The sequence below is a fragment of the Equus asinus genome, chromosome 16, assembly GCF_041296235.1.
Source record: "Equus asinus isolate D_3611 breed Donkey chromosome 16, EquAss-T2T_v2, whole genome shotgun sequence".
Taxonomy (NCBI): domain Eukaryota; kingdom Metazoa; phylum Chordata; class Mammalia; order Perissodactyla; family Equidae; genus Equus; species Equus asinus.
The window spans coordinates 3,230,718-3,255,283 of NC_091805.1; the positions used below are offsets into that span (position 1 = coordinate 3,230,718).

At 45.7% G+C, this 24,566-nt stretch overlaps 1 protein-coding gene across 3 annotated transcripts in view; it reads left to right on the top strand.

Moving 5' to 3' along the window:
- The window catches only part of ROR1 (receptor tyrosine kinase like orphan receptor 1), a 356,983-nt gene that overhangs the window by 181,041 nt on the left and 151,376 nt on the right, over positions 1-24,566 (top strand). For all 3 annotated transcript variants that reach the window (XM_070486465.1, XM_044749031.2, XM_070486466.1), the window contains one exon: positions 22,745-22,816. In XM_070486465.1, the coding sequence (XP_070342566.1) occupies positions 22,745-22,816 (72 nt within the window). The remainder of the gene's footprint in view (positions 1-22,744; positions 22,817-24,566) is intronic.

Below are 24,566 nucleotides of genomic sequence, written 5' to 3' on the forward strand. Positions count from 1 at the left end.
CAACAAGAAGAGTGATTACACGTGGTGGAGGAGTGGGGAGCACATGGACTGTCCAGCCAGACCCCCTGGTTAACTGGAAATATAACCTGGGCAAATGATAGATCATTTAGTCTGTGCCTTAGTGTTCCTACTGGTAAAATGGGAATAATAATAATAGTACCTACCTTTTAAGGCTGTTGTGATGATTAAATAAGTGGACACACAATATGTTCATGGACAACACAAGAAGAGAATGTTCAAGACAGTAAATTCAGCTGTAAGGATGAAGAGCCTCCAAGGGGCCAGGTATCCTGCTCCCTACTTTACAAACGTGATCTCTTTAGTCATCATAACCACCATCAGAAGCAGATTTTGTCACCTCCATTTTACAGATAACGGAAGCTGAGGTCCAGAGGACGCTGTGCGATCACCTGCATTGCTCTCTGAAATGTCTTTCTTCTTTGCTGCTTTCCCAAAGCCTGGCAGCTGGTAGCAAGTCCTCTGCTTGATATTGATGATGTTGGTTACTACTGAGAATGGGGAGAAGGGCTGTCCTACCCTCTGCCCACACTGCTGGGAGATGGGCAACAAGGGGAAGGATGACCCCTCCAGAAGCAACGGCTAAGAAGGTGGGGGTTGGCCTTCCCACGCCTTTTCTGGGTTCTGGAGCTAATCTGTGATTACGCTCCCCACTTGGGGCTATTCTTGAAGCTGCTTTGAACAGATGTTAAGATTTTAGAAACGTCGGGAGGCAGGAGTATGGGGCTGGTACCTTGCAATCCCTTAGGACTTCCAGCTGGGTTGATTTGGGATGATACCCCATCAGACCACAGCTTTAAAGCTTCCTTTAGCTCCCCATTGTCCACAAGGAAAATGTCCTGATTCTTTAATGTCCTGGTAGAGGGGAGTCAGTTAGGCTTTTAAGGTCCAACAGACCCAGGTCTGAATCCCGGCTCTGTCATCAGCCAGCTGCGTGACATGGAGCTGAGATGAACTTCTCAAAGCCACAGTTTCTTCATTGACTTTATGTTGCTTCCTTGCTAGGTCACTGCAAAGATCAAATAAGAGACAAAGGGATGCAAAATATCCCGCCCCTGTGGCCCACAGTAGGTGGGTACCAAACGTTAACTCCCTCCCTTTCCTTTGGCAAGGCACACACAAGCCTGTCTAGACAGGCTTCAGTCTACTTATTAATCTGCTGTCTCTGTCTGTGCCCTATAGTTCATGAAGACCAAGTTGAAACACGCCATTCCCGAATTTGCCCCCAAAAGGAGATCATTTGTGTGGAATTGCCTCCCTTAATGCCTGGGACAGAATGGGCTCTGCGCAAGGTGGACTGAATGAGGGTGGCTGAAGGGGAGGAGATGGGCGTATTGGGACTGTTTTCTCCCAAGGATCCCGAGATGGCCCTGGGAGCTTCAAACTCGGGGAAGCCTACATGGGGGTGGGGAATGGGAGAAGGGGATGTGGTCAGTGAGAGACAGAGCTCTGGGGCCTGTACACCAGAGCGTTTGCCTCCTTGCCTGCTCCAAAGCCAGATCACGGCCAGTCACTGGAAGCTTGCTGTTTGTCCATCCTTGAAAGGGCACCCCATGGAAGAGGATTAAATTCAGTGCACAGTGACTGCTTTGTGGCTCAGAGAATTGTCCCTGACTAATTCCGCACCACATACTTGTCCTGTAAATGTCATAGGGTGTTTGAGCTAGCTGCCCAGCTTGACTGCGGATCAGACATAAGCTCCCAAAAGAGTTCCTGTGCAGAGGGCCATTTAAGGGCTAGGGCAGCCTTCAAAAGTTGGTTTGGGATTGCCTAGGAATACAGCCTCTCCTGGAATTGCATTTAGGCTCCTGACTTAATGTGTATTTTCATGCCGATGTGTCTTTTGGTCCTTTTCCATGTGTTGGATAGCTGGAAACAGACAGATACACAGTATGAAGTCTTGGTTCCTATAGGAACACATTTTATTTCTGGCATTGTCAGCTCATTAGCTGTTCCATTTAAGTGAATTTTCCAACTTATCAACGCATTCCCCATCGAATGCAAAATGGTTTGCTGTCTAATAGAAACCTTCCCTAATGGATTGCTCACACACCTCTGTCTTTCTAAAACGGGTTACCTTTTCCCGGTAATGTGTGGTCACCCTCGTCAGTCACTGGATGGGGCTGCTGTAGAGTACATACCCAGAGTCTGCTGAACTCAGGATTAAACGCCCCGAGCTGTTAAGCTTTTTGAGTCCTTGGGTCTCCTCTCTTTCTCCTCAGAGGACTTTCTAGTTTATCTGCCTCCATCTCCTTTCCTGCTCTCGATTTGTTGTGTCTAGTCAACTCTGGACTGGGAAATCTGATAACTATGCTTGTGAAAGTGTGTATAAACAGCATCTGAGTGAAGACCTTCAGAGGTTTTCTAGGGAGTAAGAGCTTCGGGGCTTTAGCCTAGATTGGCTCACCAAAACAGCAAGAGTCCTTGCTTGGGCCGCATTTTGTCAGATGATTTGTTTACCTCGTCTGCCAAACTTGAGTCACAGGAGCCCAATCCAAGTGTTGACTGGGACCTGCAAGTTACTGCTACCTAAAGTGGGTCCTTTAAGTGGGATCTATCAGACCTTCAAGAAGATTCATTCAGTCGTCTCTTGTTTTCTGCCAGGCAGTGAGCTAAGCATTGGCTATTTAGCCAGACACAGTCTCTGCCTTTGAGATGCTGAGAGTCTAGGTAGGGAAAAAAATATAGAAATAGATAAACTGGGAAGACAGTGCAGAGGGTGTATGACCAGGTTCTGTCTAGCTCAGAGGAGGGAGTGATGTCTGACCGAAGGATGAAAGACAAGAGGAGACAATTTGCTCCCTCCCTCCTTTATTTCATTTATGTCTTTCTGTGTTTCTCTCATTCCCACATTCAGTAAACATTATTCAGCACCAACTATATCCCTTGCACGGAGATTACAGTAGTGAATAAGACGGCTCTGATCCCTGTCCTGATTTGAACATCAAAGAATGAATTGGGAGGAGGGGCAGAGGGATGAAGATGGGCATCCCAGTAAAGAGGACCAGGGAGTGAGGGGCGTGTGTTGGGAGTGGTGCGCTGTAATCCAGCATGGCTGGGATAATGGGAGACAAGCCTAGCGAGGATCTCGGGTGCTGTGCTGAGTCTAAACTCTGTCTCGTGTGGAAGAGACGCCCAGTGAGGGTTCTAATGAGGGGGTTCCTAGAAAAGTGTGGCCATCTGGTGGGTGGATTAGGGTGTGGATGATGGACAGCAGCAGAGGAGAACCAAACCCACACCATCTAATAAATTATATGTAATTTTCAGCTTCACCTTTAGGCCTTAAATTCTGGGTTTTCTGCTTCAATTACCCAGAATCCATCAACGGCTTTTCTGCGTTTGTCTTGGCTCTTTTTTTCCCTTGAATGCTGCCACGCAGATCCGAGCAGTCCGAGCCTGTAGGAGGCACGAGAGGCTGCCTGGCTCTGGGGATGGGCTGCTAGGTGGGTCAGCCATGGGTTTGCTGTGGAATGATTTCAGCAGAATTTATTAATGACCGAATACGTCCTGTGTCGTACTGGTTCTTAACCCACATCGTGAGGATTAAATGAGATAATGAGTGTGAAATTCTTATGCCTGACCTGTGAACACTAGATAAGCAGCCGTTGTTTTTAACCCTGCTTATTCCACTTCGTCGTGCTGACTGCCAATTTAACACACGTGGCCTTTTTGAGGCTGTGTGGGCTCGCAGCTTATCCCCGTTCTTCTCTTCCTTCCTCCAGCTGTGGGGCCTGCCAGTGTTCATCTCTGTATCACGCTGACTTTTCATTTAGATTACTTACCGTGTCATATCCTGATCAGTAATGCAGAGACGCACGCGTGCCTTCGGAGAGCAGCAGAAATTCAGTTTTAATTTGTCGTTGCATTTAAATGGAAGAAAACCCCGGGGTAGTGTTTCTGGAGGTTTCCATGAGAACGACATTCTCTTTGCATTATCGATGTTCCTCAGTCGCCGCTTGGCTGGAGCAACTCCCTCTGGCTTCAGTTAGCTATTTACATTCCTCTATTTTTATAGAAATTGTGCTATATTAGCATATATTTCACACTGTGGTCTAGTGTTGCCCAGATCCTTGAAGCCAGGCTGTTTGTCCATTAGTCAACTTCAACGGAAGTAAAATTGAAATCGAGTGCAGACTACAGCCCTGCCCCATCGCCCACTCTGTCATGCTGCAATGGATCCCTTGTTCTAGAAAGATTTGCTGGGAACTACAGTCTATTTACATTAAGGAGACCGCTGTATATTTAAGGCGTAATGGCTTCAGGGCCTTCATTAATTCTTGAACTGCAAGACCTCTGCTTTCTTTTCTTGTATCTTTTCTATAACAATAGAAGTCAGAAGTTTTCTAAAAAAAATAACAAATTGGTCCTCATTAAAATGGAGCTGGTTATGGTTTTCTGGTAATATGCTTTACAAACAATGAGAGAATCTGATTGTAAATCAACTCCAGGACGCAGCCGTCTCAAGATCCAGGCTGGGAAGCTCTGGGATAAAAGGTAGTCTGTATTTTTATGGAAAAATGAAACAATTCTTTTACTTCTGTAATTGATGAAGTGCTTATCTTGCCACAGAATTTTAGAGTTGGAAGGGACCTCCGAGTTGATTCAGTCCAGCCCCTTCCTGGAATAAGAATCTCTCCCTCGACACCTCTGACATATGGACATCTAGTCTCCGCTTGAACACTTCCAGCCATGGACAGCTCACTCCTTTAAAAAAAATACTGTGGTTAAATATACATAACATAAAATTAACCATTTTAACCATATTTATGTGTATAGTTCAGTGGCGTTAAGTTCGGTCACACTGTTTTGTAACCGTCACCACCATCCATCTCCAGAACTTTTCCATCTTTCCACACTGAAACTCCTTACCCGTCAGACACTGTCTCCCCCCCCCGCCCCACCATTCTACTTTCCGTCTCCATGAATTTGACTACTCTAGGGACCTCAGATAATTCCCCTCTGGGGAATCGTATCGTATTTGTCCTTTTGTGACTATTTTACTTACCATAGTGTCTTCAAGGTGCATCCTTGTTGTAGCATGTGTCAGAATTTCCTTCCTTTTAAAGGTTTAATAATATTCCATTGTATGTACACACCACATTTTGTTTATCCATTCATCCATCAGTGGACACTTAGGTCATTTTCACCTTTTGTCTATTGTGAACAATGCTGCTATGAACATGGTGTACAAATGTATGTTGAAGTCTTTGTCTTCACTTCTTTTGGCTGTATACCCAGAAGTAGAATTGCTGGGTCATATGGTAAATCTATGCTTAGTTTTTTGAGAAACTGCCGTACCATTTTTCACAGCAACCGTCCCATTCTAGATTCCCACCAGCAGTGCACAGGGGTTCCAATTTCTCTACATCCTCACCAACACTTCTTATTTTCTGTTTTTTGTTTTGTTTTTAAGCTCCTTTTTAAACAGTATAATATAATTGTAAGAGCATGGACTTTGGCTTTGAAACCTGGCTCAGCCACATACTGGTTGTGTGAGCTTGGACAAATTATTTAATCTCTCTGAGCCTCAGTTTATGTGTTTGTTTTTTGTAAAATGTGAATAATAAAGGAGATGATGGTAATAATAATAATCTTATAAAATTATGAGAATGAAATAAGACAATTCATGTAAAAAATACTTAGTTCAGTGTCTGAAAATAGTAGATTATCAGCAAATATGTGCTGATGGCTTTTTGGTGTCATTGATCAGTCCCTTCCATTTTGGGGCCAGTCTGGTTGTTAGACTATCTTCTTTATTTTCATTTAAAACCTGCTTTGGTGTAACTTGTGTAACGGTTGCCTGATTCTCTTCTTTACGACCTCACAGAAGAAATCATATCTTCCTTCCACGTATCACCTCCCTCATATTTGAAGACAGCCGTCCGTCCTTCACTGGTCTTCTCTTGCTTTGGCCGGACCTTCTGGGTTCCTTCAACTGTTTCTTAAGTGGATATGGTTTCTAGATCTCTCATCATGTCTTGGCTGGTTCTGGACTGCAGTTTGTCTGGTAGGACAGAGTGACTGGAAGTTTCCTCATCTCTCCCATTCTTCTGGCCTTAGTCCCTAACAGTGATGTCCATCTGTGGACGTCGGTCAATCAGACTAAGCTGCCCCTCATTCCTTCCCGAGTTTTCTTCCTCATGGCTCAGAAGGCCTGGTGTCTACAGCACTGGTTTTTATTCAGCCTTGGGTCAGTCTTGCATCATTCCACATTTCCTCCATTTGTTTTTTCTCTCCTAGCTGTCAGCTCCTTAAGAGGGAGTAGGTAGTCCCTGCTGCCATCTCCCTTCCTCATGGTCCCACAGCAAGCAGAGGGAACCAGGGCTGTACTCTTGAAATAAAATTTAGTTGCACTCTTAGATATGGAGCTGTGTCTTCTGCCATAACCCCAGGACCCATTGAGGGCATTGGCCAAAGTCTGCGCCTTTTCCGTTTGGAAGTGAACACCTGAGGACTTGCCCAGGGAGAGAGGACTGGAGGGGGAGGGCATTTTGGCTGAAACTCCAAGGAGCACTTTGAACTTGGATCTTCAGACATGAAAGCCTAGGGACGGCTTGCTTCACTCCACCCACCCTGGCCTGTAATTCATTGACTCTGCAACGCCAAGCTAAATTGCCAGTTTCCAAATTTGCCCTCAGGAGGATGGATGGAGTGCCTTGGAAAGACTGGTGCCGTTTCTGAAACTTCCCAACCAGTTGAAAGTATTCTGCATATTTCTGATTCACAGATGAGTCTTTTCTTTATGAGCTCTCTGACGTCCAAGAAGACTTTTTGGTTTTACTGTGGACCTTTTCACCCTTGAAAACAAAAACCCCAGCCCTCTTTTCCTGAGAAGGGAAGCTGTCTCAGTCGAGGATCGAGTGTCTGAGTGGCACTCTCTCCCAGCAGCTCAACTGTGTGTTTGAAACCCCAGTTCCTCATGTTTCATCCTCCCAAGCATATGTCATGTGTTTACATCAAAAAAAAGTAAAGGCCAGATTCTCTTCCTTTCTTTAAAAACAAAAAAGTGAAGGGTACCCAGAATCCTCCTAACATAAGGTGCTATTAGAGTTGAAAGGCGTTAAAACTAAGTGCAAATGAATTACCCCGTCTGCAGTGAAGGACCCATGGCGTGCTTACGGTTGACATGCATGCGCTGTACCGCATGGGCTTTGTGACTTCTCCTTTAACCACTCAGAACATTGGGAAATATTTATCTAGAGTTCACAGCCATTTTTCAAATATTTGGGGTTGCCAGGTATCAGTTTGCCTGGTTGCCAGACATGCATTTGGAATGATGCCATCCAGGCCTGGTGACGAGCGCCCTGGCGCAGGCAGTGCCAGTGAACGGTGGGGAGAGGCAGCTCACTTGCAAGTGGTTGCCATCATCTCTCATGGCTGATTTGGGCCGTTGGCTGGTTTATCTGTACAGCAGATCTCACTTGTGTTACATTGATTGTGGTTTAGTTGCTTTAGTTGCATTGAGATCTGCTACCTGGGGAAGTTTACCAACATCAGGAGTTAATGCTTTTGAGTTTCTTTAAGGTAAAGAAAGGAAGACCTAAGAATGCCTTTGCACAGAGAAGGGACACCCTCAGGGGGATTGTCGGTGGTTGTTAACCTCTGAGAGTGTTGGGGAAGCTAGCCTACCGTCAGCAACATGGTCGTCGTGAAGGTGATGACCCTTCTCTGCTCTGTATCATCTTTCTTGCTTGACTACCTACCTCTCACATTTCACCTTTCAGTGTGGAGAACACGATGTGACAGTAGGAAAGGAGGGTGTAAATAGTGATGTCTGTCCAGCGTGACCAACATTCTCTGACCTTATATTTTAACATTGTAACTTTTGGGGACAATTTCCTTCAATACATTTTTCTGTTTTGTGAACATTTAAAAAAATACAACTCTTGTAGATATCAAACTGAGTTTATAAGTAAGTACTAGGTGATACATTGAATGCCAGAGAATGGAACCAACATCTGTGTAATAGGTTCTTTATGTCATGCAGACTTCTGCTCTGGGTATTTGTGTTTAAAGAGCTGGAATGTATACACCATCCTAGTAAAAGGGTTTGATTAGTGCTGGTTTAAATAGAGGCCACTGAGGAGTAAGGGATGGAACCCTGGGTTCAAGTCTTAATTGGTCCCTTTTAGCAGTGACAACTTTTTCTAAGCCTTGGTTTTGTCACAGCTAAAATGGGGTAGTGACACTTCAATAAATGTTTATGAAAACACCTAGAAATGTGCTTTGCAAATGTCCTTGCTCTATGAAACGTCACCAGCACGACTGTTCTGCTAGTTCGTGTGGACTTTGCTGACGTCCTCCTCCCACGCTGCCTCCGCCTCCTGCTTGCTGCCATCACAGCCTCCTAGGACAGGTCCTGCGTCTCTTGACCCGTGTCCTCTCCCGCCCGCCAGTCAGTGAGATTAAGCAAACATGAGATACTAATAAGTGCCTGGCACTCGAGGATATAAAGCTGAGGACTCAAAAAAGGCAAAAATGAGTGAACCGCGATCTGTAATGAACTGTTTGTGGTTGCTCAGCTCCTGGGACCGAAGACTCTTTTGTCTGCCTCCCTAATGTCTGCTGGTCCTTGAAGACTCAGCTCAAGGTCAACATTCCTTAGCAACTTTGATGATCATTTCTATTACTCCCCCCGACTCTGATGTGGGGCTCTTCCTCTGGGGTCCCGTAAGACACTGGGCACCTCGAAAGAAACACTCGTGAAGGAGGAATCATCAAGAACCCTTTTTTTAACTCTTCCATTTTGCACATAATAAAAAAATTTAAGAGTACGAAAGGATATATAGTGAAAAATAAGTTCTCTCTCACCTCTAACTTGCAGCCCCCAGTTCCCCTCCTCAGATGTAGGACACTTCCCAGTTTTTGTGTATTCCTTTTATAGCTATTTTATACATATACATATAAAAATATATATTTATACATATATATAATATATGTATGCATATACACGTTTTATATAATATTTTTATATATTATACATACCCACAAATATAAGAACACACACAGCATTTTTTTTCTTTTTATACAAATGATATTTTCTATGTACATGATCAGTATTTTGTTTTTTGGGGGGTAACTTAAGTATATATTTTGGTAATTTTTTTCCAAATCAGTATGTACAGAGCTTCTTTATTCTTTATGACAGTTGCATTATGTTCCACTGTAAATTTCAGGTAGCTTGTTATTTATTTAACTAGCCCCTCTGTTGCTGGACAAGTAGGTTGTTTCCAGTCTTTTTCTCATGTAAACAATACCACATTGAAAATCTTGTATAAATATCATTTCCTACATGTTTGAGGACATCTGTGAGATAAATTCCTAGAAATAGAATTGCGGCCCACAGGGTCTTCGCATTTAAAATTTTCATGTATATTGCCAAGTTGTACCAATTTATACTCCTACCAATATGAGGGTCACTATTTCCTCATATCCCTTTCAATATAGTGAATTATCGAGCTCTTTTTAAGTTTCTAATTTGATTGGGGGAAAATGACATCTCATTGACAATTCACCTTTCTTATATTATCAGTAAGCTTATGTTTTCATGTGTTTAAGAAAGACGTATATTTCTTTGTCTGCAGGTTATCTTATTCATTTCCTTTGCCTACTCATCTATGACATTCTTGGATTTTCTTGCTTCTCTACAGGAGCTTTTGCTGACTATATTATGGCAGCTAGCCCTTTGCCTTTTGAGTTGTGAGAATTCTTTCTTCCCAGTTTCTCATTTGTCTTTTGATATTATTTCTGCTTTTCCCTTGTGGAGCGTTTTAATACAATCAGATTTGTCGTCTTTCTTTTTATGGCTTTTAGATTTTGCGTCAAACTTTGAAAAGCTTTTTCCACCCCAGGATTGCTAAGTAAATTTCTCCCACGTGCTAAGGATACACTTGCTTGATGGGGGCCGTGAGGCAGCAGGTCAGGAGAAAGGAGGGCAGCGGGGAAGGCTGGTGGGGAGGGCCTGCGGAAGAGGCAGGCCTTCTAGTGGATGACGTCGCAGCGTGGGACCTCGACTGTCAACTCAGGGAGAGGCAGTGAAGCAGAACCCATTGGGTTGCTTCTCGCTGTCGTGCTCTTCCACCAGTGGCAAAAATTCCCCCAAATACCTTGGTCATCCCTCACTGAAAATGGATGCCCTCATTCCACATGGGGAAGGTGTACGCCTTCTCTGAGCAGGGTAGCTATTAAACACATCGTCTTATCCGCTGGAGATCAAGTAGCCCATCTTAGCGGGTGACACACATGGGCAAACAGCCCGCGCATCCATCATGTGCACAGTAGCACTGGTCGTTCCTGTTTGCTGCGGTTGACTAGAAGGGCCTCCTGAAATGCTGCCCTCTGACAGCTCTGGGAGGAGGAGGAACCCTCCCTTTCACAGAAGAGGGGCTCTTTGGCGAATCCAAAGCATGGCCTTGCATTGCTGTGACAAGTTCCCGTGCCTGCAGCCGCAAATACCAACGCTGCTCAAAGGCTGCAGGTAGAACCACATTTCAGATCCAGATACGGACTCCCGGGCACCAGCTTGAGGTGTCGCCATCAGGTTTGTTTGAGAACCAGTCTTGGCAGATTGATGGTGGAAGAGAATAGTCACAAAATTAACTACACGCAAAATTATTTTTCTTTCTGGTTAAGAGAATGAATAAAAAGTACATTGCACGAGGGAATGACCAACTCATTTGCTTTGAAAGCACTTGCTGTTACCTGAGCTCTGTTTATGAATGCAGGAGTATCATTCCTTCCAGATCATTGTTTGAAAGAGATCCTGTTCTTTCGCATCTCTTCAATCTGATCAAATGAGCTACCAACACAGGACCCTGTCGGACTAGAGCGGCTCCTCCTAGAAGGCGGGTCTCCATCCTGCTCCACGGCGATGAGAGGACATCCTCCCCCATTTGTCTCTTGCCTTTAGTTTCTCAAACTTATTTCTGAATGCACAAGCATCTTTGAAGTTTGGTCAGTTTATTTAGTGGAAACACTGTGAGCTTTGAAATCAGAACGACTGGATTCGAATCCTGGCTTTTTCACTTTATAGCTTTAGGGTCGTTCCTGACCTCCTTGAGCCTTAGTATTCCTATCTGTAAATGGGTATCTGTTACCTACAAATAATGCCATATAACAAACCACCCCAAAACTTAGTGACCAAAACCAACAAGCATTTATTTATCTCGCGAGTCAGTGTGTTGGCTGGGGGTCCTTGGGTCTGGACTGGCCAAGTCGATTTGGGCACATTCTGTTAGCCAAAGCAAGTCCCAGAGGCAGCCCAGATTCCAGTTGGGGAAGTAGACTCCATCTCTTCATGGGAAGAGCTGCAAAAAGGTGTGGGTACAGGGAGGAATGAATCGTGCCCATTTTGCTATGTACCACACTACTTTATATGAATAAATAGGATAATATATGGAGAGTGCAACTATTTGGTCACCTACACATTCAGAAAACCTTTGTTGAGGTCCTATTCTGTGCCTAATGCAACAATTGATGCTGTGAGTAATCTAGAGGTAAGGAAGACCCCCTCCCCAGCCTCAAGAAGCATGCAGTCTTAGTAGAGAAGTACACTGAAGCCATTGTAGGTCAGCTTGCAAAGTATAAAGTGTCTTAAGAGAGGAGCACATCAAACACTGTGGTTCTCAGAAGAGGACAGATGAGACTAAGAGGCTCTGGGAAGGGATTCTGGTCCCAAATTATGCTCTGCTTAATGTTTCCCTCTATTTAATTTTAATTATTGATCTCCCCAGGCTATCAATAATGACATGGTGCAGGAAACCCAGTCCAGACGGGCAAAGCATTTTAAACTGGAGCAATTTGAGGCAAATTAAGTATTTGACAATTGCAGCCATCCAGATCCTCCGCGCCCGGGCTAATGGGGCTGGAGCGAAACCATCTCCCCATAGTGCAGGATGATAGTAATCCTCCCCAATTTACCTCTCTGATTAAAATCATTTCCACTAATCCGGGAGTCCCTCAATCCCATTAACTTAAACACTTGGTTTCCAGCGATAGCCAGAAGGTACAAATTATGCTTCCAATAGACTTTTTTTTCTGAAAATTGTTGTTTTTAAAATTTTTACTCCTCAATCTTTGGAACTTTGAAATGATTGAATTAACCGCGTGCTAGAGGGGATTAGAAAAAAACAAACCTTGAAACTGGGGAAGAGGCTTCATCAGCCTGTAAGAGGGAGGCTACGTGAGGCCAGGGTGGGGCGGGGGAGGCCGTGGATCCGCTCTCCTGGCAGTGATGACATGCCGGGGACCTCAGGCAAGTTCTCTGGCTGAGTCTGGGTTTCTTCAGCTCCAACCAAGCTGTGATTATCTTGGGCCTGATCCTTCACATGTGGAGTCATGAGCTAATGTCTGTTCTGTGTACAGACTTTCTTGAAAGGAAAAGTGCTACCTAAGTACAAGGTACTTGTGTTACTGTAAGGTGCTTGGAATCTTAATAGCTTTTTCAACTGCGTCCAGAGTGGGCTTCCCTTTGTAAATGCTCTAAGTGGCCGAGAATCAAAGCTGAAAAGGGTTTTGTTTCTCTCTCCTCCCATGCCTAGAGTAGGATGATTGCACGGCTGTAGAGTGAGCCCAATTTGCCCAGTTGGTGGAGAGCTCCACAAACATGAAATTCCTGGCCCCTAAAGATCCCGAGGAACGTAGATACTGGTTGAGACAATACTGCCCTGCTCTTTACAGGATGATAATTTTCCTCCTAAAAGTCTAATTGGCTAAATTGTTGGTCAACCAATTAAGAGAGCCTTCAAGTTCTTCTTTAAACATGAATACTTGCCTTTGAAAGACATTCCAGAGGTACCAATTTTGTTCTTGGTTAGTATTCATTGAGCCCTCTCAGTATGGAGGTTGCTGACCGCTTTGGAATTTTAGGACAAAAACAAGAGTTAGGTTTTAGTCTGCCAACTCGCTTTCCCCTAGATTCTTAAGTTACATTAAACTTCTCAGTGCATTTAGAACTTTTCGTGTTTTTCATTTTTCTGCAGGCCTATCATTATTTGCGTTTCCCTAACCTGGTGGTTTGTGGAAGACCAGTGCTCGGCTGGTTATGTAAGACTCACTTAGGGAGATGAAGTAGTGGAGCGGTAGGGGTCCAAGAATCTGTATTTGTTTAACGTGCTCCCCAGCTGGGTTTGGGAATCATTGCATTGAATGCCCTTCAAGCTGTATCTCTGGTAAGTAAAAAAACCTTTATGGAATAGTGGTAGCTGCTATTTTGCTGAAGGCTTTCCATTTGCTGGGCACTGAGCTCATCCCAAACATTTTCCCAGTTAACCCTCATCACAGTCCTGCAAAGTTGTTACTATGATGCCCACTTCATGAATGAGGAACTGAGGTTTAGACCTGTGAAGTAATTTCCCCAAGGTCATAAGCTGGTATGTGACAGAGCTGGGATTTGAACATGCCCGACCCTAAAGTCAACACGACACCGTTCAGACCTCTGCTATGCCTCCTGTTCCAGGGTCCTATAGAAAACAGGTAGGGTGCAAAGGAAACGTGAGACATGCTCCTTGCCCTTAAGAAGTTTACCGTCTACTGAGAATGAAAGGAAGAGCACTTACTCACTGATGACTGAGGGACACATGGACCACAGAATTCAGTGCAAATTGTAAAGTAGAAAATTAAAATAACTCCAGTTTTTTTTTGTCTTTTCAATAAAAAACTGAATAGCACTGAATTAGCAGATTTATTTTATTTTCCTGTTGAACTGCATGGTGGTTTTGCCATGATTTAAACCTAGCTTGAAACAGAAGTATCCTATTTGCGGTTCTAACACGAGAAAGATTTTATTGATGTCAGTGTTAACTGTTTCAAGGAGATGAAATTTATCATCAAATATTCTATTTTCTATAGTCGATTTCCTCCTTAGTCTGGCTGGAGCAAGAGCCGTTTAACCTGTGCATAGGACCGTGTTGCGTGGACTATTATCTTCTCTTTTTCCAGAGCCAAGTGTGAATTTGAGAGGCAACAGGAATGGAAAATTTAGAGCCTCTTAGGTTAGACTGGCCCTCCATCCCTGAAGATGTTTACGTAGCTAAGCAGATGAAAGCACAGGAGGTCCAGTCCTGGTTGAAGGCTCACCGTAGCAGGTGTCCAGGGCTACAGCCACGTCACTAACGCTGGAGAGGCCTTCCCTCATTCTAACAGAAGACTCCCGTTACAGCTGAGTTCTCCCCCCAGGGGAGCTGGGTGATCAAGGCCAGTGAAGACATGCCCACTGTGGAGTTCTCAGTTCTGTGTTCACTGTTTGCAGAAAAAATCTCGTTTTATGCAAAGGAGGAACTTAGATGATATAGGCTCCTTGTGTCTAAACATCTGGTTCTCCATGAACCCAAGCCTAAACCGTTGGTCTGGAGAGCATCCTCCAAGACTGTGCTAAGTGCCTTGACCCCCCACCCCACCTCCACCCCCTACCCAGCATTTATCACACTCTGTTTTAGTTGCCTGTTTACTTCTCTACATCCCTACCACACATGAGCTCCAGGAGGCAAGGAATGGTCTTGCTTTTGTTCACCGTTACATCCCAACACTCAGGTAGCTCTTAGCTAGCCTGGAACAGAGCAGGTGCCAGATAAATATTTGTTGAATGGATAGATGGATGAATGGATGGATGAATCAATGAACAAATGAATGAGCATAATAACATCAAAGTCCGGACGAAAGTGAGGAGTTTTTACAGAAATCCTTTGTGGTTGTCTAGTTTTCCAAAATGTATGCTAACACACTATGGCTTTAGGGAACACCCAGCACAACCTAACTTTGTTCCCGTTGTGTATAGGACTTAACTAAGACTTCATTGGTTTTGCAAGAGTTGAGAATAAACTCCAGGCTGTCATGGAATTGCAGCTAGGAAAGCATCCTTTTTGGGTCTCTTGTTTCTTTTGAGTGACAGGGGACTTTGAATTGACCAGAGACAATTACAGGGCAATAGACTTTTATTAAAAAATGGATTCTAGAATATGAAATGAAAGTGTGCGTGGGTCATACAGAGAGGGAAATTAAATGGCTGACCCCAGAAGACAAAGACAGATGGCACAGCAGGATGAGTAAGAAGGAAACATTACCAGGAGGCACTTTTGAGGGGAAAAGCCCATGAGGAAGAGGAGTCAAGTGGAAACCAGAAGACAAGAGTGAAGTTTGTTGGTGTCATTGGAAATCGCAGGTGTCTTGAGCACCCAAAAGGAGGTGATGTGAAACCACTGTAGGGAAATAGGACCGGTTTCTGATTGAAGGCTTGGTCAGCGTGCTTCCTCCTTCTCTTCCCTCCATCTTTGCCAGCTTGTTCTGAAGCCACATAAACCACATCTTTTGTCGCACCAAGCATCCATTGGGGCTAGAGGCACCATGGGTGAATGGAGAGTGCTGACTTTGGGTCCATTCCTTTGAACTTCTCCTTGGGGAGAGCAAGACTTAAGATGTTTTGGAAGTTCTCTTAGGACTTTTCACTGGCCCCAAGAAGATCCTGCCTCCCCAGGAACTAGCTGGGATGTGTCATTTTCATCTTTAAGAAAAAAATGAAAAAGCTAGAATCCCCTGGATTTTGAAATTATTGTCTGTTTACCTCTTGGAAAAAGTTGCTACTGTGCAATTGAGTATGAGCGTCAGTGAGTGATTTGCGCTTCGCTTTGTGTGCTGGAAATGTCCTCTCAGATTGGAACCATCTTCCCCACCCCCTGATCCTTTGGGGGTCCCCCTCCCCAAGTTGGAGGATGTACTCTCCCTCAGTGCTGCCTGGGGACCCTCTGTTTACCTCTGTTGTACCTCTTATTACGTATTTATTTTTAGAGTCATGGCTTATTTAACATTTTCAACATATTTTCCAATTTATTTGCTTGTTATTGCTTCTTGCATGCAACTCCTTCCTTTTAGATTTAACTTCCCTCTTACTGAAATGAAGAATTTAGCATAAAAGGCTGTGAGTGGGTTTATAACAGTTTTATTTTTAATAGACAGAAAATGGAAGAAACCAAGTGTCTGAGGTGAATGGTTAAACCAAGTGTGGTACATCCATCCTATGGAATACTGCTCAGCAATAAAAAAGAACAAACCATTGACGTACACAACACGTGGGTGGATCTCCAGGGCACTGTATGAGTCTGTTTGTCTAATATTCTTGAAACAACAAAATTATAGAGATGGAGAGCAGATTAGTGGTTGCCAGGGGTTAGGAATGGTTGAGAGGAGGGGGATGGGTGGCACTGTCAAGGGGCAGCGTGAGGGAGATCTTTGTGGTGGTGACATAGTTCTTAGTCTCGATTGCGGTGCTGGTTATCTGAGACTACACAAGTGATGAAATGACATAGACCGTACACACACATTGTAACAATGCTGATTTCCTGGTTTTGTGATATCTTACCATGATTCGGTAAGCTATAATCATGGAGGGAAACTAGGTGAAGGGTTCATTGGACCTCCCTGGTCTTTGCACGTTTTTGATTTCTCGTGGAGCTGTTTCCCCCACCCCACCCAAGTCCTGGGTGGACTGTAAGGGTCCTGGAAGCTTCTCCAGGCCCATTGAGGAAGGTGTTTCAGCCCCTTCCCACGGACGGGGGTGATATCCCAGGCTCTAGCAAAGGCCTTAGGCAAGGACTCAGATCTCCCTGTGGCCACGTCTTTGGTTTTACGAGTGAGCATTGACACTGCAGCCCCAGCCCAGAGGGCGGTGTTTATAGGCACCCTCCACGTCAGCTTCCGCTCGCTGTGCTCCTCCCTTCAGGCACCTGCGAATGTCCTTTTCTTTCCATCTCAGCTATGTGTTCTGTTTTTTCTTGGGATATGTTATTCAGCAGTCTTGGTGTTTTCAGCCCGGTTGGGAGGGGTGGGAGAAATGACTCGTGGGGTGGGGAGGCCATTTCTGTCGGTTTCTCTTGTTGCCCGGTCACGCTTTCACAGTTGTGTTCCTGTGTTCCTCCCCCGCTAGACTGCAAGTTCTTGAGAAAGGTTGGGGCCAGGGCAAGCTTTCTCATCCCAGTCCTTACACATAGAAGGTGCTAGGACACGTGTGCATTGAACGAGTGAGTGAGCGAGTGAATCTCTACAGTTCCATGCAAGAGAGCCCAAGTGGGATAGTTTTTTGGGTAAGTTTTCAAGCCTGTTTTTATTCACTTTGTGACGCTCTGTGTCATGGTGGTGCTTACATGGTGGTGTAGCATAATTCCTTTAAATACAAGAACCACATCTGATCCGTAATATCAATTCAACAGGTTTAAAGAAGGAAATAATATTTCCAATGGAAAAAAAAAAAGGCATTTAAGTGTGAATTAAGAAGTATTTCTCCTCCTCCCTTTGTGTCCTCACCATCCCTTCCAGGTTTTAGAATTAGGGGACCAAGCACTGATCGGGGGGAGGCGGCCTCTGCTGCTGGTTTTCCAACGGTGTTATGCAGAGCTCAGAGGTCCCGGGGATCCGCAGGGGCTGAAGGGCGCCTAAGCCGGAGAGCAGCGGGCACATGGCTCAGTTCACCGCCCTTGGAGACACTCTGGCTCTGCCATCAGACACTCTGCGTTTGGGCATAATTCCCGCCCCCACCCCATCAAGCTGAGGACGTGGGGCCTGAGTGCCTCTGCCTCAGGTTCTTGGGTCCCCAGTGGAGCGGGTCCTGGTGCCCACCTCGTAGGATTGTTGGGGAGCGCTCTGAGCATGGGCAGGGCCCCTCCGACACTGAGAAAACCAGGACCACTTCTTCTTTTGCAGCTCTGTCTATATAAAAATATGAATAATACCACAAATATTGGTGTATTTAAAGCTTTTCTTCAACAAATGAATGGCTTTACCACAGGCACAGTAATTGTACTGTTTACAGAGTCATCACAGGTTATATTTAAGAGCGTGATTTCATCGTGCAGCAGAGGCGGTGTGGTTGGGTGGCTGTGCAGGATCAAGGGCAGGATTTCGCCCCCTTCTGTCTCTGGGACTGTACTGATAACTTCATCCAAAGATTACTTCAGGTGTCCAAAGCTGAGGTCACTGAGTGTGCTGAGGTCCAGGTGGACACTGAGCACAGAAATTCCCCAGTCCTGACATCCTTGCCGGGCGAGGGAGGTGCCAACCTCCCTCTCTCCCCAGTAAGTAAGCTGAGTCCCCAGAGTGGAGCAGCCCCTATTCAGGACCTGCAGGTGGGGAGATTGTGAGCCAGGCCCGGAGCAGTGCCCAGGCTGCCTGACCCCTTGTGCTGTTGGGGAATGTGGTCCGCCTGCCCCTCCGTGGAGAGCGGACTGGCACTTTCCCAACAGGTGCCGTTAAGTGAAGGTGGCTTACCTGGCTCTGGGCGTCTCCTCCACTGAGGCCCTGGAGAGAGAAAGGGACCAAGGCCAGAGTGTCCCAGATAACGTCTAAATGCCACTGCACACAGAGAACTGGAGCCGTCAGCACCCCCACCTCCTCGCCAAGTGATCACAAGCAGGGACCTTCTTTGACCACAGAAGAAAGCGCGCCCCTTGTGCGTGCCTGACCCTGGCTGTCTGGAAGTGCCCCGTGTGTCTCTCTGACCTCAGCCTCTCAGGGTAGCGGTATTACGTCGTGGGGGCCACAGACGCAAGAAAAAGGAGCTCAGGGAGAAGGCACAATGCATTTATTTCTTAGCCATTCTGAAGGCCTGGCTCCATCTTAGAAGTTCTGTGACTTTGGCCAAGTGTCTTGACTGCTGAGGATCTCACTTTCTTCATCTGTAAAATGAGGAGATTGTACCATATAAGAGGCTTAAAAAATGTTTGTTTAGAGACTTTTCCACATCACCTGAATATGTAAAACAGAGAAATGTAGAGTCGTTCCTGTTCAAGGAGGGTCTAGAGCCTTATGTTTGGTCCTCTGTACCCGCACATCCTCCCGTGTCCCCCATGAGGATACCCCACATCCTCCAGTGTCCCCCCATAAGGATACCTCCACAAAATCCTGTGGATCCAAAGAACATAGTTTGATAAATAAGTCTTGGGCTCTAGGGCCCACCCAGAGATAACATTCTTGGACTCAGTGACTGGTCAAGAAAGGCACTGGCGTAGCCCCTTGTTCCCTCACACTGGGCTGGCCACTAGTCTCGTGAGTATCTGGGTTGTGCCTGTGTAGCCTCAAGCGTCGCCGGAGCAGGATGTAGGATGTGGCGTGGCTGGGTGCTTCTTGGAAGAGCTCACACACCCTGTGAGCGTCGGGAGTCTACCTGCCAACTGCTGAGATGAACCAGTAATCCTCTCGGAGAGCACAGGCTTTTATCAACGAGGAGGATTCAGGCTTATTTTTTTTTTCTTTCTCTCCAAATAACACTCCCACTGTTCAGGCTTAAATACCAAAACCGTATGGTTTGCAGAATCGGTGCCAAAAAGTCAGTCATCAGTGAGACTGCAAAGATAATAACTCCTATTGATCAAATCGGGAGAACGGGGGCTTGCCCTCCGACAGAGGTCAGGGAGATAAGGGCTGGGGTTTTCTAAAACATGCTGATTTGCCTAAATTGGCTAAAAACACATAGAAACACTTATGTTCTGAGAGAATTGGTGACCAATTCAGGAAAACCTCACAAAATGAAAAGATTGGCGTGGATTAGTAAGTCATGTGACATCTAGAGTCTTTCTGAGAGCCTGGCGGATGCATTGTTTTGAGCCTAGACCCTGACATAGCAGCTAACTGGGGTGCAGCCACGTAAAGGATGGCTGCTGTGTGCCTCACTGGAGTGTGTCCACGTAGGGATAGGCTACAGGCTGCCTCACGGGACATGGGGAAGGCACAAAAGATCCTGAGGGTCCTCTCTCTTCTGGGCACCGTGCAGGACCATTTTGGTCCATTATCTAGTTTAATCCTTACCTCAGTCCTGTGAGGTGACTTTTATTGTCCCCATTTTACAGATGAGAAAATAGAGGTCAAAAGATGGGGAGTAACTTGCTCAGGATCACAAAATTAGTAAGTGGCAGAAATTAGTATTTTAATCTAGGTGTGTATTTCCATTAAATATCCTACTGTCTTCCATGGCACATGTTAATTTGCTAATACCACAGTAATTTTACACAAAGACAGGTTGCCAGTCTGGTGTTAACTATACTTGGAGGGGCCGGCCAGTGGCACAGCGGTTAAGTGCATACATTCCACTTCGGTGGCCCGGGGTTTGCTGGTTCGGATCCCGGGTGCGGACATGGCACTGCTTGGTAGGCCATGCTGTGGCAGGCGTCCCACATATAAAGTAGAGGAAGATGGGCATGGATGTTAGCTCAGGGCCAGTCTTCCTCAGCAAAAAGAAGAGGATTGGTGGCAGATGTTAGCTCAGGGCTAATCTTTCTCAAAAAAATAAAAAAATAAAAATAAGTAAATATACTTGGAAATATCTCACCTTTTGCCATGATGTGGAGGATGGGCGAGGAGCGGAATCCATCAGTGGATATCCCACAGAGCCAAGGCCAGAGGTGACCCGGCATTAGTGGAGCTCAGGCAGAGACGGGCTCCGTTTTTCTCACTGAAAGCTCAGCCTTCCTTTCAGGCAGAAAAAAAGCTTATTAAACATCATTTTTGTGAGGCGGAGTTACTAATATCAAATGTTTCACATAAAATAATCACCCGTTCTCTTAAAAAATGTGGCCTTGGGAGATAATATTTTTCAGGGAGATTATTCGTGTTTTATCTGTTTTTATTATCATTTTATCCGAGAAGCTGAACATGTGGTTATCTAAAGAATGGATCTTGAGGCTGAGAACCAAATTCCTCAGAACTATCACAATCACTTCCTGGCTTGTGAATTGAAATGATCTTTGCTGTAGCCCAAGAACCGAGTGGTAATCAGTGTCCAGGGACACGGGGAGGGGTGAACGGTTCCACTGTTGGCGGTGCCAAGAACCTATTCATTTGTCGTTGGTCCCAAATTATATTCAACCAGCAATTCAAGCTCAGGTTGGAAAAACCAAGTGACATAGAGCTAACTTTCTATAAAATTAATACTGTAAAATGAAACCTGTATTCCTGGCAATCTAAGTGTGAGCAGCAGTAAGGTGAAGCTATGAAAATATTGAACGTAAATGCTGCCGAGATCCGCCTTAATCCCGCCTCTCCCCCACCCTGGCTGCCTTGCCTGGAGCGCCATGGCTGCCGCGCTTCCATCCCTGAGCGCCCTGAAGGCTGGGTGGTGGGGTGTTCCTTGGGCCTGCTTACAAGGTGAGCCACAGAAGTCCATAGTACCGCAAACAAGGGGCCGTTATTCACAGGGCCACAGTGGTGGCAGAGCATGGTGTCAGAACAGGGCTGCAGTCCGAGTCGTAAGTGGAGGGGCCTGAATTGTAGACAATTAGCTAGTCCTGTCACAGTCACCTGCATGAAAGCCTCATTCCCAGAACAAGGGGTTGATAACAGAGGCACTGCCTTCTACTGTGCTTTGTGTTAAACATTTTTCCGACTTGGGTAAAGTTTTTTTTTGGTTTCATATTTTGGAATTGTATGTGTTTTAGGATCCCTGCCAACCTGCCCATCTGACTTCAGGTCCCTTTGAAAGAGTCACTGCTGTTTGGGGCTCAGGATGTAGGAGGTGACTGGGGCCATTTGGGGTGGGAGGATGTGTGTGGTTGGTCTGCGTCCTGTCCTGCCTCTTGGAGGACAGGGAAAGGGGCGAGCCAAGGAGGTCTGCACAAACCAAACAACCTTCCGTCTCTGCCGTGTGCAGCAGGTTGATGGCACACCCAGCAGACGAACTGGAAGTGGGCCTCTGCAGGGTCTCGATGGGTAAACATCCCGTCCTCGACGAGGCTCCCTGACAATGGCGTGTGGCTCCTGTGGCCGTGTGGCAGACAGTTCCCACCCGTAAATAAGGACATGCAGAAAGTGTGCTTGTGGAGGTGAAAGGTGAAGCCGGAGAGAGGGGAGGTGACAAGTCAGGTTTCACAGGCTTGAGTTCTGGGCAGCGTGGGCTGCTAGGCTGTGGGCGACAGACAGACCTGCATTTGAACCCCGATTCTTCCACTTACCAAAGTTCACCTTGTGTTCCAACTCGGGTCCCTTCCTAGTGTCTACCTAGACCCCGTGCTGAAAAGACTCTAAGGCGGATCCCAGGTTTAGTAGACAAGAAGGGCCATGACTGCTGAGCGATGTGTGCACCGGGTTGACGGCGGGGAGTTGACAGCACGGGTGCCGTGTGTCTAACCTCTGAGGCGCTGGCCTCTCAACCACCCTGCCCAGCGCTGAAGTTCTGTAACACAGTGAACGTGTGTGTGCGCACGTGTGTAGACATGGCCCAAGGCCAGATTAGTGCCATCTTTTAAACGTGTGCTAGTAGGATAGTGTCATGGCTTAAGTTTTCAAAAACATCAAAAACATCATTTGTATATTACAGTATATTATTAAACGGTTTAAATCTTCACAGTGTATTATGCCTTATAGATTGTCGATTTGCATGTTTGCCTTACTTTATGGTGGTTTTAAAAAAATTGTATTTTAAGTTTCGTTCCACAAGTGACTCTCCGTCATTTCTCTTGACTTGAAGTTTCAATATAGAGAAGTGGGTTTCTCTCTTACTAGAAATGCTGTCAATTCACAAACTGGGGTGAAATCAGCAGCAGGAGCCGCATTGTTCTTTTTCACGGGAAGGCTGCTGGACGACATTAGTCTAAGACGGGTCTTCTAAGAAGAAAAGGAAGAGTTAGTGTTTGATAATGTTTGGTGTGCAGTCAGAGCCTTTGGAAATCTCCTGTGATGCTTCTAACAGCCCATAAGCGACTCTATTTAATATTGCGCCTGTCTTTCCCCCCCTCCCTCTTTTTCTTTTCAGAAACGGAGTTGTCAGTCACCGCCGAGTTAGTGCCTACCTCGTCGTGGAACATTTCGAGTGAGCTCGACAAAGGTACCCAGTGGGGACACGCCGGGGAGGCCGAGGGAGGCATGAGACTCAGTTTTTAATCCTGGCACGGCCTTCTTTGAAATCGACTGCTTCTTACATCTCTAGAAGGAGATGGGGCCAAAATAAATTCCCTGCTTACTTTGTGATCATTTAACATTTAATTACTTGGAATTCTATTATTTCTGGAGAGTTTTTTCCCCTCTCTTTCCTTTCCCTTCTTCTCTAAAATGTTCCACATGGTAAAAACGCTTCAAGATGTGAAGTGGGGTCGTTTCTGACCTTCCTGACACCGCATCTAGTGGATCTTATTTAGGGGATTTGATTCTGCCCGAGCCAGGATTGATCCGAGCTGTTGGCTGGTGACCTCTTGCAGCGAGTATTTGATGTGCTTGCAGGGTTCAGGGCAGGGGGCCGGGAATGTTTGTAATTGCCTGTGCATACAGATGGCAGCTTCCTGTGTGCATGTGGGGCACAGGCTCCTGCCATGAGGTTGCTGTCGTCTTGATTAAGCCCCGCCATGTGCAAGCACTGGCTGCCCCGTGGAGATCCTCTGTCCTAGAGTGGTAAATCAGGACACGCTCAGCCCCTGCGATCGGCTCAGCCTCCCTTTCCAGCCTGATTTCCCTTTGGCCTCCTTTATGTCCCTTTCTGCATCTCCAGCCAAGTTTCCATTTCTTCTCGTAGATCCTGTGCCTTCCTGCCCCTCTGCTGTTGTCTGAGCTCTTCTCCCAGCCCGGATTGCCCTGCCTTCCTTGCCAACACCCATTCTCTCCCTTCTCTAGGGCAACAAATTCCTTCTCCTTCAAGTCTGAGCATCAAGTCTATATCAGCCAATCTTGTCTAACCCTCAGGAGGAAGTGGCTTCCTGCTTTGGGACTCTCATAGCCCTTTCTCTGTTCTTCTGTGAGCATGTTCCATGTTAAATCACACCTGTCTATCTCACTTAAACCTGGATGTTTCTTGTAGGTAGCGTATCTATCTTGTTCTTTTTTTTCTTCTGTATCCATCAGAAAGTCTAACCCAGACTCTTGTTCATAGGAAATCCTCAACAAATACGTGTGGAATGACAAGGCACACCACATCTAGGGCCATGTATGAATGGGCCCCATCCACACATATGAGTGCAAATACTCACATTCAACAACTGTGTTGAGTTTCTGCTTTAGTTCAGGCATGATTCTAGGTCCTGGAATTACAGTGATCCAAGGAGCCGGAAAGTCATCGCCAAAATTGTCTTTTATGATCAGCTCTCTTTCGTCTGCTCCTGTATTCACCGGGAGCTGATTTCCTCTCTGGGGGAAGAGAACGTCACGCAGTCCTAGGCAGGGTTCTTGTGCTGCTCATGCTTCCTTAGGCATTGGTGGGTGGCAGGATGGGGTGAGGTGTCTTTTCACCTGAAATCAAAGGACATTTAGGATAATTTTTTTTATTGTCAGACTTGGTTTGGACATTCTTTTTCTAATTAAGGATTAAAGCGCAGACTGCATGTCTTTCCTCTCCATCTCCAGCTCCAAGCACAATGCCCAGGAGACAATAGATTTTCAACAAATATTTGCCGATTTTTTTTAATGGAAAAGAAGAAATAAAGTGCACTAAATGTTAGCTTAGTGCCTACTCTCTGCCGAGCACTGTACCGGGTGCTTTCAAGTATGTGAATTTAATTGGCGAGCTCCTGATGGCGCCAACAGAAAAATTATCTCCACTGCACGCTGCAAGTTATTGATCAGGTTCCACTTATGACTAAAGAAGGAGA